Genomic DNA, 15,579 nt, shown 5'->3' on the forward strand with positions numbered 1-15,579 from the left:
TACCAGTGTGAACTCGTGCTGGAAATACATGTTAAAAGAGTAACACTGTTGTACTTACTCTCCACTGCTGGGTATTTAATACATCCTGTGGCCTTTATGCAATCTGTTTTTATTTATTTATATATTTATTTGGCTCTTCCATTCTGGCTCCTGCTTAGCAGCACTTTTCTCCGCATGCTCAGAGCTGCTGATGCCACAGATGACTCGATCCTGCACTTAACTGAACACGAACGTACACATTCTATCACTTACATTATTTATGTAAAAACTAAATAGATCACCCTTAGTGATGACTACCATGCAGAGCAATATCCTAATGATAGAAGCCAGTCATGTAATTAGTAGTTTTGGCAACTTCCTTTAGATGGTTAAGGTACGTTTACCTTTGTTCTGCAAATTGTCACGGTCGGAATCGAGTAATTTCAATAGGAATCCACACAATGGGGAATTTTGTTTGAGGGTGAAATATTTTGCATCATGTTGTGCATACATCACTATACTATTGACCTTTTTTGCCTGTGAAATTTCATTGGTCACTATTGTGATTATAGTGATCCACTGCAATACGTAACCCAAAACACCCATAATAAGGACCACGTCAGTTATCTGACTATGGTTTACAGCTTTCTTGCGAACCGAAAACCAATGTTTAAAACTGGCTTTTTACTTTTACTTTACAGGAACGCCAAAACTTATGTTTTTGTCATTTAATTTTACTCTTTTATAGGAGCCAATCAAATCCAGAGCACCCCAGCTCCACCTCGAGTACAGGTTTTACAAACAGTTGGGCAACTCGGGTAAGTAACAGGCTGTACTTCTATCCATTTTCCTTTTATTACTTTAAGTCAGTTTAGCACCCATATTCAGACCAGTTAGGCCTATTTGTTGTAGAGCTTATGCTGTTCACATCCTATTTACAATCGGTAGTTTCTTTTAGCTCATCCTGTCCACATCCTCTTTTCAGCACAGAGGATGAATTTAATCAGCACAGGCTGTGGTTCTTGTGCATCGATTGCTCTACTTGCTGCGTCTTTTTTATACAACGTTTGATAAGACTTGCAGGACAGAAAAATGTTAACTTGTATTCAAAGATATGACAGGTTAACATAGCTTATTTCAATTATATGATTTATTCAGAATGTGTTCATCAATAAAAGAATGTCATTAAGTTTTTTTTGCTCAGATCAGATAAAGCCTGGGCTTGCTGGTTGAAGCGTTGCGTCTCTCACTACTGTTGATCTCTGTTCCCAGCATTAAAGAGATAGTTCACCCAAAAATGAATAGTAGGCCATGATTTACTCACCCTGAAGCAATCCTAGGTGTATATGACATTTTTCTTTCAGACGAATACAATCGGGAGTTATATTTAAAAAAATAAAAGCTTCCAAGCTTTATAGTGAGAGTCAATGGGTTTTTGTTTTTGGAAGTCCATCAAAGCGCATCCATCCCTGATAAAAGTGCTCAGAACGGCTCAGGGGGGTTAATAAAGGCCTTCTGGAGTGAAGCGATGCGTTCGCGTAAGAAAAATATCCATATTTAAAACTTTATCGATTAAAATAGCGTTCAGCAGACGGGCATACGCAAGTCGACTTACACCAAAAGAGTAACACTTGACGATGTATGAGTAGCGTAAGCTTTAACACCTCTCGCAGTTCAAACAAACAGGGCTGGGCAACCGCGTTTGTCATTACTTTGTGAAACTCTTTCGCCGTTTGCTGTTTTCATTTTTGGGTGAACTATCCCTTTAAGACCCTTTTTATTCTACTATGCATTTTTCATGAGGAGAGCTTTAGAAAAACATGTCACTACAATTTCAATATTCACTCATTCCTATGCTGAAGTTTTATTGTGAATCTAATTTTTGTGTGTGTTCGAGGTTACTCAGGGTCTTGCTCAGGGTTACTCAGTCTTTTTGTGCTGATACAGTGTGACCAGGCCAGATTAAGGCTTTTCAATATCAATAAAAAAAATGTATCTTGATATGTATTAGGGTTGGGCAACGATTAATTGCGATTAATCGCATCCGAAATAAAAGTTTGTGTTTACATAATATATGTGTGTGTACTGCGTATAATTATTTTGTATATATAAATACACACATATGTATGTGTATATTTAAGAAAAATTTGCATGATTTATATTATATATGAATATTTTATATATAAATACCAAATTTTTCTTAAATATACACATACATACAGTATGTGTGTATTTATATAGACTAAATAATTATACACAGTACACACACATATATTATGTAAACACAAACTTTTATTATGGATGCGATTAATCACGATTAATCGCTGCCCAACCCTAATATGTATCCACCCTTTTAAAAATATTTGATTTGTTTATAGCAATAGCAACTTTATTTATATAGCACAATTAAAATAACACAAGTTGACCAATGTGCTTTACAGTGTCACACCTTTTTTTGTGACTGATTAAAAGCTTTTGAAAGCAGATGTTTTTTAAGTTGTCCTTTAAAATCCTGTACAGTAGCAGTGTCTCTAATATGTTTAAGCAAACTGTTCCAAAGTTTAGGCGCTGCTACAGCAAAAGCGCAATCTCCTTTTTGACTCAGATGTGTCCCAGGAATTTTGAGTAACTTCTGATCTGAATTATGAATTTGGTCCAAGGAATTAAGAATTTGGCTTAAAGTTTTGTTTTGACCAAACAGCCATTGTTGTAAACTAGATATAGACATTCTATATATTATATTATATAAAGATTTAGATTTAAGAATTATTTCCAATTTAAATTTAGCTGCTTCTTTTTTTGCTAAAACATTTGAATGCCTGAAAACATTCACATGGAGACTAAATGTGAATATTGAGTGATGATAAATTATTTGTTCCACTTATTCATTGAAATGGACAATATGAAAGAACTGATTAGCTTAAATGAATCAAACTCCACAACAATGTCAGTGTTTCTGCTCCTGAGGTTTAAATTAAAGGTGTTATTGAAATATTATTGTTTTAACATTGTCGTACTGTAGTCGTGACACAAAAAAGTGTGCAGGAAACTAGTGTACCAGTGTGGTCTTTTTAGGGTGTGTTGTGTTCACACTTGGCATGTTTGGCTCGATTAAAATGAACCCTGGTGCGTTTGCTCTGTTAGTGCGGTTCATTTGAATAAGTGTGAACGTTGCCATCTGAACCCTGGTACGCTCCTGAACGAGCGGGCCGAGACCGGTGAAAAGATAGGTCTCGGTCTGCTTCTGAACAAACTCTGGTGCGGTTCGAATAATATATGAACGCAACACGGACCAAAGACATGTAGACAAACCAAAAACAGGAAGATGAGACTCTTAAAAGGACAGAATGCTCAAGCATGGTTTTTCTCGTCATAGTGGCGAGACAGAGGAGATGTCTCCTCGCACTCGCAGGCAGCAGATCTTCATTTGTGTGTGTGACGGAGACTTTCCCAACGCTGTTTTGACTCCTTTACGCATTTTATAAGCTCTTCACGAGTTCTCAGCTGGTCAAAATACTATCATATGTAGGCTACGCACAATACAACGAGCGCATTTAGCCCAGCACACAGCATTGTTTTGTCTCAAAATAGGCAATACCAATCAGGTTGTGAATGTATCCCTATGCCTTTAGGTTTGGTGATAATCAAAATCAAACACGCATAAAAAGAATTGCGATATTCTCCATGTTCCAGTTAAACATATCGCCTAATAGATTTGAGAGTCCGTACCTTTTATCTGTTGCCCCATAATGTCTATTATACACACAAATGTAGTGTACCTCAATATGAGTGCCGAACACCACATAACAAAAGATTATTGTTCTCTGTCTTTACGTAATCTTATTAATTCTTACCATTGAAGTTAAAGCTGCTAAATTGCCAGTTTGTATTTATATTATTGAACTCTGTGGATTTGTTTTCTAACTGCCTATATATGTGTGTGTTCAGAGGGTGTTCCTCAGGTGTACTACTTTGGGCCTTGTGGGAAATACAATGCCATGGTGCTGGAGCTGCTGGGCCCCAGTCTGGAGGACCTGTTTGACCTTTGTGACAGAACCTTTTCCCTAAAGACCGTCCTCATGATCGCAATTCAGCTGGTCCGTGTAATCGTTTACTCATGAGAGAGAGAGAGAGAAAGATGTTTAAACTAATAGATTTATTTTTTTAACACGACTTCTATCTATTATAGATCACACGGATGGAATATGTGCACACAAGAAGTCTGATCTACAGGGATGTTAAGCCTGAGAACTTCTTGGTGGGCCGGCCGGGGACCAAGAGGCAACATACAATCCACATCATCGACTTTGGGCTTGCCAAAGAATACATCGACCCTGAGACCAAAAAACACATCCCTTACAGGGAGCACAAGAGCTTGACAGGGACAGCTCGCTACATGAGCATCAACACACACCTGGGGAAGGGTAAGACCCGCAGACATGGGAAAGATTCGCTCTGTCAGGGCTTAGGAAGGGTTATTAGAATTTCATGGGGGGATAAAGACTAAAGTATGTCTTAAAACCTAGCTTAGCTGTTAGTGACACAAATCTGCTTGCTCAACCACAAAACTTAGATTTGTATTGATTCTTATGCTAAATGCATAAAAAAATATATTTGCTCAGTGAATTAAGACTCTTTGTCTGACTGAAGACATATTCCAGTGTACCAGCAGTTTTTAATAATTTTTTGCATGTCTTTTTCTTGTAGAGCAAAGCAGACGGGACGATTTGGAGGCGCTGGGTCATATGTTTATGTACTTTCTACGGGGGAGTCTGCCCTGGCAAGGCTTAAAGGTATTGTAGTAGGTGGAGTGAAAGAAATGTTTGCTGCCTTCATACATTTTGATTTAAGAGTGTTTTGATTTAAAACTAAGACCGTGTGATACCATTATAGAAAATGTGGTTTGTTTTATTCTGTTACATTTCTTTAAATATTTAAAGCACAGATTCTGGTTTATATGAGAGATTAAAGCATTTTATCAGTTCTGTGCTGTTTTGTACTATTAAGAAGTACAAATCTGTGGTAAGAATTTCCCCTCTGTTCAGTTCTCACTCTTGTAACAGTTTTTTTTAATGGTATCCTTTTGGTCGGAGAGTCTTATCTCACTCAGCTAATGTCTGAAAAAGTGACAGGCCCCATTATCTGTCACTATCATGAAAAGTCAGCAGAATAACCAATAGCTATACAGCCTTGATAAGCTGACCTATTTAGAAGACCCAAAAAAATATCCCGATGTGTTTGGTTACATCTTTATCTGGTTTTATAGTCGCATAAGTAAATTTATGTGACCTTCCTGTTAAATGTCACATGCTAATCATAATTTAGCCTAGTACATGGTTCCCACTGTCATGGAAAATATGAAAATATCAGCAGAAAATTATTTTAAAATAAACTTTTCACATTAATTTTTACTAGTACATTTTTCTGAAAGTCTTAGCTCTCAATTTTCCTTTGTGAGCTTTGTAGTCTTTATAGGATACGCTTTTTTGAATTCTTTTTTCAATCACAGATGACTGGAGAGGTCATGGAAATTCATTGGTCAAAATACTATTATGGTTGCACTGTATTTTACATTATGTGCACTTGCAGTGTATTTACCCAAGAAAATACTGAATCATATAAAATAACTACATGGGTTAAGGTTAGGTTTAGAGAGAGGTTCAGGGGTAGTACCTAATTGTTACCAAGTTATTGTAAGTATGCAGTATGTTTATGCAGAACAGGATGGACTGTAAAATAATTAATTGCTAATACTATTAGTATAAAAGATGGTAATATATTGAACACATGTATTTTTGGTATTCTCAAAATGTTCTAATATTTGTTCTGTCCCATTTTATTCATTAAGGCTGACACACTTAAGGAGCGCTATCAGAAAATTGGAGATACCAAAAGGGCAACCCCTATAGAAGTGCTCTGTGAGAGTTTCCCTGGTAAGCGAGTTCTTTTCAAATGGCCACATACCTCGTGCATTCTCACCTCCGGTGCATTGTCTTAACTTTGACTTTGTCTCACAGAAGAAATGGCCACCTACCTGCGCTACGTGCGGAGACTGGATTTCTTTGAAAAACCGGATTATGACTACTTGAGAAAGCTCTTTACAGACCTCTTTGACAGAAATGGCTATGTCTTTGACTATGAATATGACTGGGTCGGTAAGCCGCTGGTAAGTCTGTTTGGATGTCGTGCCATAAACCGCTTGTATATGATGCAAGTACATGGATGTTGAGTTTCCTATACATGTCTATGCAGCCGACTCCAATAGGACCCATGCCTAGTGACACACCTCTGCAACCCAGCAGCAGAGACAAAGCACAACCACAGACCAAAAACCAGGTGAGATACACCCTCATGCTGTTGATAGCGATGTAAACACATCCGTTTTCTTTCTTTTTTCTTTGTTTTGAAATGTTAGTGTATGATCAAAGACCTATTATAAAGGTTTTAGTTTCATTGCTTGGAATCCCAATAAAGGTTAAAAAAAGGTTCAAACTGACAAATAAATATCCATATTTTAAATGAATTTATATAATTTGTTAATTTAACCACTATTAATATTTTTTAATAATAATTTCTATTAATAATCATGTGTAAACTACGCTTTTTTCATTTAGTGGTTTGGTTTTAAAAATGACATTTTAAATTTGCATTAAATGTTTAAATTATTTTGTTACATTTAACTATTTTTAAACGTATTTATTTGTCAATTTGAAGAAATACATTTCAGTTACTACTGATTTCTTCATTTTCTAAAGTGATGTTTATTATATTTGAATATTGCACCTTCAGTTTTAGCAGTAATTCCTTGTTCATGTAAAAGAGGAAGAATGGGACAGAGTACTAGTTTCTTTTTTTATTTTGTTTTTCCTTTTCTTTGGTTATTTGTGGTAAAACATTGCTTAATGCAGTGTAGTTTTTGAAATGTTAACTCAGTGTTTCATGACTCTTTTAACCCATGTCAGCAGTATGTGGTAAATGTTTGTTTTCACTCATCAACCAACCTTAGACAACTTCCTGCAGCCAGAGTAGTTTTTTTTGCTAGTCTGAAGATCTGTAATTTCCTCAAACGCTGAATGCCATTCTGTTAGGTGGTGGTATTTCCATGTCTTGGTCACAGTCCCTTTAAATCTGTTACATTATACATTTTTATATGAGCTGTTTGTGAAAGATAAGAGCTTAGCTTTCCTCTCCATCTCTGCATGTCACATGCTCTTGTTTTTTCACTCACGCTTTTATTTCCACCTCTATCCTGTTAGCTAGAGCAGTCTGCTTGTGCATGGAAGGCGTTCCTCTTTAAACTCTTTCTGTTCTTTTTTCTTTACACCCTCACCTCCTTTCAAAAACATCTCTTATGCCCTTTGCCACCCTCCCACCCCCTTCCCCCCATTGCTGTCATGCCAGTCTCCAGAACCTAAAGGAAGTGAGTCCCAGCCCACTCCCGTGACCAACAGGGAGCTCCTAGGGTCGCACCTCACGGCCGATAGGCTGGGGGGCTCTGTCCAGGTACTGGGTGTTTGCGCAGTACTGCATGCTGTTGGTGTCGATCTCTTCCTTTCTCTGTTCTCTAGTCTTTCTGTTTCTTTTTGTCCTCTCACTTGAGACACCTCTGTCCATCTTCCAGCTGTAGACACTTAAATGGTCTCCTCTTCTCTCCTCTCTCCGCCCTTGTCCAAAACACATCACTTATCTAGTGACACACTCATTTAGTGACCTCAGTGTGAAAATACTGCTTATATTGTATATAAGTAGTTAAGCTAGACAAATGGGTGTTTTCTTGTGTACATACAGTTATCCAGGGTGTAACTCTTCTTTTATAATATGTTAGTGTAATAAGAATTCCAACTAAACTCATTTTCAGCTTATTTCCATTATCTAACCAAGCACGGTTCTTTCATTTTACATACCCCCCTCCACCCCCCCACTCCCCCTTTCTTCGTAACCGTCCTGGTTGGTGCTAAGCAACCAGGTTAATTATTAAAAAAAAGTGTCCTTAATTGGTTACATAGCCCCAATCTGAGTTACATGAACTGTTAAATATGCAGGTCCAGTTAGACAAAATAAATCCTGTGTACTGTGGTTTTTCTTTTATTACTCATCTTTGCCAGTCCATATTGAAAACAAATTGCCTGCTCCCTTAAATTAATCTTCAGGTTATGAGCTCGACCAATGGAGAAGTGAATACAGACGATCCTACGGCGGGACACTCTAACGCCCCTATAACTGCCCCTGCTGAGGTGGAGGTGGCTGATGATACAAAGTAAGGACAATTTAAAGAGTCTTAAGTTTGCCAGTTGTTTTTAAAAGTACATGTTTGCGTAATACACATCCTTAGGGTTCCCACGCGTCCTGGAAAACCTGGAAAATTGATGACTAATTTTCCAGTGCTGTAAAATGTCAAATGTCCTGGAAAATCTGGTTGTTGTCCTGGAAAATTATATTTAAAAAAAAATTCTTGTATTTTCCTTGAGCCGATAATGTGAGCGTTTATCACTCCCTGAAGCAGTTAACGTTAGTAGCAATGCTATGTGCAGGGATGCTGAGTTTTGATATGAGAGACGAATTTTGAATTATGTTTAGTCTCATATTGGCCCTTGCTGCAGTTAGCTAATGTTATTAACTACTCAAATGTTTGAGGCGAATGTCAACTGGTAAGCAGCAGTACCTAACCTTGCGATGTAGTCGATGTTGAGCACATGAACGCAATGACCAACAAGAGGCGTTTAAGAAATTAGTCAGAACGCGCTCTTGATTATAGAGGGAGCTCTCTTTATTTACCATCTGTACATAACCCATTCACAGTTTGAATGAAAGATTTATTTTTAATGCTGCTAAGTACACACTGCAAAGTTTCAGGAGGGACAACAATTTAAATGCAGGATTGAATCCGATATTGTGTTGATTGACAGTAATAACCATAGCAACAGATGAGACAAAGTCTGATATGTCAAAATAGATGTGTGCATTAAATGTAAATGCAGACTAACAGACCTGCCACTTGTTCTGTAACAAGTATGTGTAATGTATGTATAATGTGCTTATTTGTTGTTCATTATATTACTTTTCACCTAACCCATTTAAAACGATGTTTACTTAATTAAATATTTGAAGGCTACATGCTAATGCTTTAATGTGTCATTTACTTAATTATTATTAGCATTAATAATTCATTGACTGTTTAATATTTAAAAGTCCCCCTGTAGTCAATACTTTTATCCTTTAAATCTCACCAAAATTACATATTTAAACATTTTCTCCTGTGAAAAAGTATGCCTTAAAATAGCTTGAATGTAACTGAATTGCTTCATTTAGTATTCGCAGAACCATGAATATGCTAATTAACCCTGCTTCCACTCACTACCTGATGTACTCGGTCAGCTTTACTGTAGTAAATGCGACATGATGGCAAGGAAACACTGCTTTAATTCAGCCTTATGTGTTTGAACTAGGGCTGCACAATTAGTCGCAACGAAACCGCACGCGATTTGGCAAAGGCTGCGATTATTTTATGCGCAGCTTGTCCGTGCTGTGCGGCTATATCGGTAGTAAATGCTGCTCCATCTGAACACCAGAGGGCGCTCTCACACACACACGCCAAATGTGCAGTGCGTATGCGGTGTGTGTTGCAGTACGTATGCGGTACAGAAGCAGCACGCGCTATAGTGCTTTCACATATGCTACGTTTGCAGTGCGTAACTGACCCACGGCTGTACCACAAACACATACTCACTATTTTTATTTCAAGTCCAGAAGTTATCTGCAACTTTTATTTAAAAAATGTTGTCAGCATTGCGATTCTCTTTGTACACATGTACACCATTTAATAGACGTTTAAACACAATTTAAACAACGTATTATTCAATGCTACTTCTATATAGATTTATATATTAAGTTGCTGGAGACAAGCGGTAACATATTTAACCATGTAGGGTACTTAAAATCGCAAACATTTTAAATTAAAACTTCAAATTGACTCATACCTTTTCTTTTGCATAATTTTAATCTGTATACAATAAATCTTGCATGTCACAAATAACTTGTTTTTCCAACTCCACGAATGAGACGAGTGTCGTTGATCGCCTTGTTGAGGTAAACTGTAGTTTTCCTTGCTTTACCCCGGTCTTAAAGTCGCCATGAAATAAAATTTTACAATTCGTATTATTGTAATATTGTAGTGTTTATTACAAATGATTTATCTGTGCACTTCATTATTTTTAATTTAGTTTAGTCAAAATGAACACAGATTGACCTGAAAATTTAGTAATCTCACCATAAATGCATTTAATTAAATACTACTTTTTTCACAGTCATCTTTTTACTTTAAGACCGGGGTAAAGCAAGGAAAACTACAATTTACCTCAACGAGGCGACATAATGAACAGCACTCGTCTCATTCGTGGAGGTGGAAAAACAAGTTCTTTGTGACATGCAAGATGTATTGTATTCAAATTTAAATGCAAAAGAAAAGGCATGAGAGTCTGCGTTTTTTGTCAATTTTAAGTTTTAATTTAAAATGTTTGCGATTTTAATATAAGTACATGGTTAAATATTTGACCACTTGCTTGAGCAACTTAATACAAGTAGAAGTAATGCATGGAATAATAGGCCTACGTTGTTTAAATTGTGTTTAAACATGCATACGTCCATTAAAGAGTGTATATGTGTACAAAGACACAAACACTGACAAAAAAACGGACAAAACTTTTTTTTTTTTTTTTATAAAAGTTGCAGATAATTTCTGGATTTGAAATACAAATAGTGAGTATGTGTTTGTGGTACAGCCGTGGGTCAGTTACGCACAGCAAACGCATCATCTGTGAAAGCACTATAGCACGTGCTGCTCCTGTACCACATGCACCGCAACACGCACTGCATACGCACTGCACACGGAGTATGTGTGAAACGGGCGTTACAGGAAATCTCTATCGGGCATAATCGCTGTAGCTGAATAAACAGAAGATTGAAACGCTTTGATTAAACGTGACTAATAACCACACGACTGTGTAAGAAGCCACATCATCTCACAGAGGGATGCTCAACTGTCGTGATGAAGTGAGTTTTGAGTAAAAGCATGTTATTAAATGTTGTTTGGAAAGCTGTTTGACGCGTGTTGCTTTTTCAAATGCACGTTATAAGGGACTCAAACTCACAGTGCTTTCAGATGGAGCAGCGTTTACAGAGCCGTACATCAATGACAAGCTGCGCATAAAAAATAATCACAGCCTTTGCGATTTCAAAATCGCATAAGACAAATCAGTTTAAGTGCGATTACATGGAAATTGCGATTTAATCGTGCAGCGCTACCAGAAAATGATAGTGGAAGAACGAATTATACAGGCTCATCTACAAGTCGATGTATCAGAATGGTAATGCGTCTTATGTATCGCTCTCTACAACGTCGGACAACAGTACTTTGATTAACCTTGGGCTTGTCTACGTTATCAAACAGCTAATAATGTGCTGCAAATACCATACAAACCATGTTCCCGTTCGCCATCTCAGAGTCAGACAGCTGCCTTCTGAAAATCAGCATCCTTACAAATACTTTGAACACTCTAGTGGAGAAAGGCATGTAGTACATCATAATATACATTATATACATAATTCACCTGCTATATTGCTAAATGTACCCGATTTTTCATATCAACAGAAAAATATACCAGGATAACCTAGCTTCTCTTGAGACTCCTCTGCTTCAGAGAATAGTTAATGATATGCTAAAGCCGTCCACCCCCCTCGTGACACTTGGTTACAAGGTAGTCTGTGACGTTTTTGAGACTGTCTTTGGTTCACTGCAGTTTTAAGGAGAAAATACTCCGCAATGGTGTTGACTTATGAATTTGCACATGGTTGGTCTTAAAGCATATTAAAAACACCACATAGACATATAAATGGTTTAAATTTATATACATTTATATAAAAAAATTTAAATGGTTCTTTTTTTTTTTTTTTTTCTGTGGTATTATAATTGCTAATGAGAAGAGAGATTTTTGGTATTTTATAGTGTATGATCAAAGACAAATGATAAATGTTACAGTTTTATTGCTTGGAATGCCCCTTTAAAATGAAAAAAGGAATTGTCAATTTATTCATCAAAATGTTCAAACTGATGAATAAATATCTATATTAAAAATCGATTTATTTGTTAATTTAACCACTTAGTATTTTTTAATAATAATTGATATGTATAATCATGTGAACTGCCCCTTTTTAAAATTAGTGGCTTAATAATTATAATAATTAATAATTTATGAATTTTTGTTACATTTAACTATTTTTAAACATGTAAAGAACAGATACTTTTTAAAATTGATAAATAAATACATTTGTTATTGATTCATTCATTTTATATAATAAAATGTATTATATTTGAAATATTTCACTTCGTTAATTCCTTGTTCATCTAAAAGAGGAAGAACGTTTGAGTTGCCATGGGCTTCAATGGGTCAAAGCACTGTTGTAGCATTAATGTATTTATGTTTTGGTTGTATTAGCACCAGTCACATGTACAGTAGCTGCACACAATTGTGCAGTCTGATCTCTTGCTAACAAATTTGCTTTGAACTCTGCCTAACAAAACCTCGACTAGACTGTGTGTGACAAGTTTGAGAATGAAGGGCGGAGATTGCAAAACTGTATTTAACACTATCGCTCATTTCAGGTGCTGTTGTTTTTTCAAGAGGAGGAAGAGGAAAGCGCTCCAGCGACACAAGTGAGGAGGAGGAACATCTTTGAAACGTTAAGTCACTGGTGCGTTTAAAGAAAAAAATAAAAGCAAAGGACTTGGGAGCTGAAACACGGAGCTCCATCCCTTTCTGTCTCTGCTCCACATCAGAACAGAAACTCACTGCCTCACTTTTGGCATCCGCTCAGAGGACACACCTCAGCACTCTGGGCTCTGACACTCTTTGTAAGGAAACGATTCAGTGGAACAAATGAATATATTTGTACAATGTGGGAAACCAGAAGAGACTAGTGGTCAGAAGTAAGATGATATATGTTATGTGACTTAAACCAGATGGACTGTTTAAACTTGTATTTTAGATGACATGCAAAACCATTATTTGAGTAAAACTAAAAGGCAACCAGACACACAGACATCCGTTCACTTTGACACACTGGCTGGATGAGTGAGTGATGTGCTCCATGATGTTTTTTTTTTTTTTATGGGATCAAAATAAGTGGGGAAAGACTGCTGACTGATATATGGAGAAACGTACACAGGAATCAGAAAAACCAATGTAAATTCTGTCTTTCCTTTTTGTTTTTGTAATTTAAAAAGTTGTTTTGAAGATCTGCTCTCCCTGAGTTGAACAGTTTTACTCATGTTGTAGAATGTGTGAACATTTTTTAACCACTCTTAGTGTTTCTTTTTCTCTTCATTGTTTTTTTACTTACTCTTTTTTTTTCCCTGTCCATGTGGATGATGATGTTGTAGCACAGTGGCTGGTCTCAGGTACTGTGGGAGATGGAGAGAAACACATGGGATCTCTCCTCTGTGAATTGCACTTTTGAGGGGAAAAAGCAAACCGTTTGGAATTTCTGCCATTGACAATTACAGGAAGCAACAGAAATAAAGGCAGACGTGGGATCATTTTATACAGCAGGCTGGTCTCTCCCAAAGGGACAAAAGTGATGCTCTCTGTCAAAATTGTGCTTTTATTGTTTTTCGCATTAGATTAAGTTACCTGGGAATCATAGTTTGTGCCTTTCCAAGTAAAACATTTAACACTAATGTGTCCCTCTCTACGATTCCTATCCAGGCGGGGTGTCCATGGCCCTCTCAGAGTGTTTGTTCTCTACGGTGCGCTCCATGCCAGTCTAATGGAGTCCGTTGGCATTTCTCAGATTTCTTTTTCACTGTTGTAAAGTGTATCATAGCAAAGCTCCATTAAGACGTGAGTCTATGGGTTTATACGCAGTAACAGAGGTTGCCTATCAGAGTGAGGATGTGTATTGATTTACATACCTATTAAATGTTGCTTTTCTTCTATGCCTCATACGATGGTACATGTTGTGTCTGTGCACAATCACTGCATTGAGTTTATGGTTGTGGTCGATCCCTGCGCTAATTTCAACGGTAGTCAACATCACCTGATGAAACGCAGCCAGTTGCAGTGAGTCACCAGGTTGTGGTGCCATAGAACACATTTGTAGCTGCAGGGCAAGTGCCTTAAACACCACTTAACCTGCGTACCGTAATACAATTCACTGGGTACACCTTGTCAGAATGGCATATTAGCAGGTGGCACACCCTTGTAGTTTATATAGTGCTAGTACAGGATATTTTTAAACCTCCAAATGACTTTTTTTCCCATTGCAGATACAACAGAGCTAGTCAATTATCACATCCTGTGATTATTCAATCATTAACCTCTTTAGAACAGACTGTCAAGAAACCTGAATGAGCTGTTCTTAGATATGGTGTTAAACAGTGGCTCTCAACCAGTTGTTCATGATTTACTGGATAAAGCTTAACCCTAAAAAAGTGTTTGTACTCTGGGGGATACAAACATCTGAGAGGCTGTGAAAGTTTAGGCCTCTTGGTTTCATGTTGAATGGGTGTTTGTTGTGAATGTTTAGATATGGTGACTGACTGTTCATACATTCTTTGTTAAGCTCACGGGCAGCATTTAAAACAAAACAGCCATCTGTAGTGGAAATCTACTCACCATTAGATATAAATTGTTATATTTTACATATTTACAATATTTGGAGGAGACTTGCAAGTTTAAAAAGTTAAGTGTTAGCTTATTACGTTTGTTTAAATTAATTTTTACATTTTTCATAATATGTCTAAATGTTTGTATCTCAGGGGAAACGTTGCCCTTTTAGGGGTATAAAAATGGACTGGTCTATAGTCTTGTATACTTTGTGGCCTGTTTTAGAAAATCTATTTAATACTTAATATTCTTAAGTGAAAAATTATATTCAATCATTTAAGTTATTAATCATTTAGTTAGATATATTTAATTCAGTTTTAGGTCAACAATACATGGATTCTTTTCAGACAATTTGTGTCAACACTTTTTATGTCAGAAGGAAGGGACAGTGTCAAGGCAGTAGTTTTTCCACCTGAGGCTTTGGGCACCGTGTGTGTGTGTGTGTGTGTGTGTGTGTGTGTGAGAGAGAGAGAGAGAAATACACTCAACAAGACTTGTGCGCACACAAAAGAGGAAAGGGAAAAAACACGGGAGGAATATGTAGAGTTCTGCACGAACAGCAGGTGGTGATATTTGACAACTGCTCAAACACTAGCAAACCCAAATGCGTGAAACGTATTCTCGCGATTCCTTCCGCTAACCCCACTGGACCTCTAGGTTGAAAAATCGTCAATGCAAGTGAATGTGAGAAAATAATTAATTTCTGGTCCCGTTTGAATTTTGCCATGAATGTGAACATATGTTGTCTGTGAATTTTTAATATAATTTTTCGTGTGAAGAATGCTACAATTTAGCGGGTAGAAGTTTGATACGGTTAGACTTTGTGTGAGAGCACTTTGTGGACTACAACTCTTCGCTGCTTTCGACGCGTTTCAGACGGGAATCTGAAGAAAGAACAGCCCATTTGGTTTGAATGGTGACATTTGGGTACAAAACAAAA

General features: G+C 37.0%; 1 protein-coding gene across 4 annotated transcripts; it reads left to right on the forward strand.

The window, feature by feature from the left end:
- Positions 1-290: 290 nt before the first annotated feature.
- csnk1g2a (casein kinase 1, gamma 2a) lies at positions 291-13,976 on the forward strand. Of its 4 annotated transcripts, none has more exons than XM_084410842.1 (10): positions 661-797; positions 3,928-4,076; positions 4,169-4,403; positions 4,687-4,772; positions 5,828-5,912; positions 5,997-6,145; positions 6,232-6,315; positions 7,381-7,482; positions 8,130-8,236; positions 12,638-13,976. In XM_084410842.1, exons 2-10 carry the CDS (start codon positions 3,978-3,980, stop codon positions 12,690-12,692), a joined length of 1,002 nt encoding a protein of 333 aa, XP_084266968.1. In that variant the 5' UTR covers positions 661-797; positions 3,928-3,977; the 3' UTR covers positions 12,693-13,976. The 4 variants fall into 4 exon arrangements, with proteins under 4 accessions (XP_084266971.1, XP_084266968.1, XP_084266969.1 ...); XM_084410843.1 differs by having other exon boundaries at positions 6,000-6,145; XM_084410845.1 differs by lacking the exon at positions 7,381-7,482 and having other exon boundaries at positions 291-797; positions 6,000-6,145.
- Positions 13,977-15,579: the final 1,603 nt, after the last annotated feature.

Source organism: Rutilus rutilus (assembly GCF_951802725.1).
Source record: "Rutilus rutilus genome assembly, chromosome: 6".
NCBI classification, from domain to species: Eukaryota; Metazoa; Chordata; class Actinopteri; order Cypriniformes; family Leuciscidae; genus Rutilus; species Rutilus rutilus.

Coding starts and splice junctions, on each gene's coding strand:
- csnk1g2a (XM_084410842.1), top strand. CDS start 3,978: ATGGTGCTGGAGCTGCTGGGCCCCAGTCTGGAGGACCTGTTTGACCTT. Junction 5,913..5,996: donor GCTCTGTGAGAGTTTCCCTG/GTAAGCGAGTTC, acceptor TTTGTCTCACAG/AAGAAATGGCCACCTACCTG. Junction 7,483..8,129: donor GGCTGGGGGGCTCTGTCCAG/GTACTGGGTGTT, acceptor ATTAATCTTCAG/GTTATGAGCTCGACCAATGG.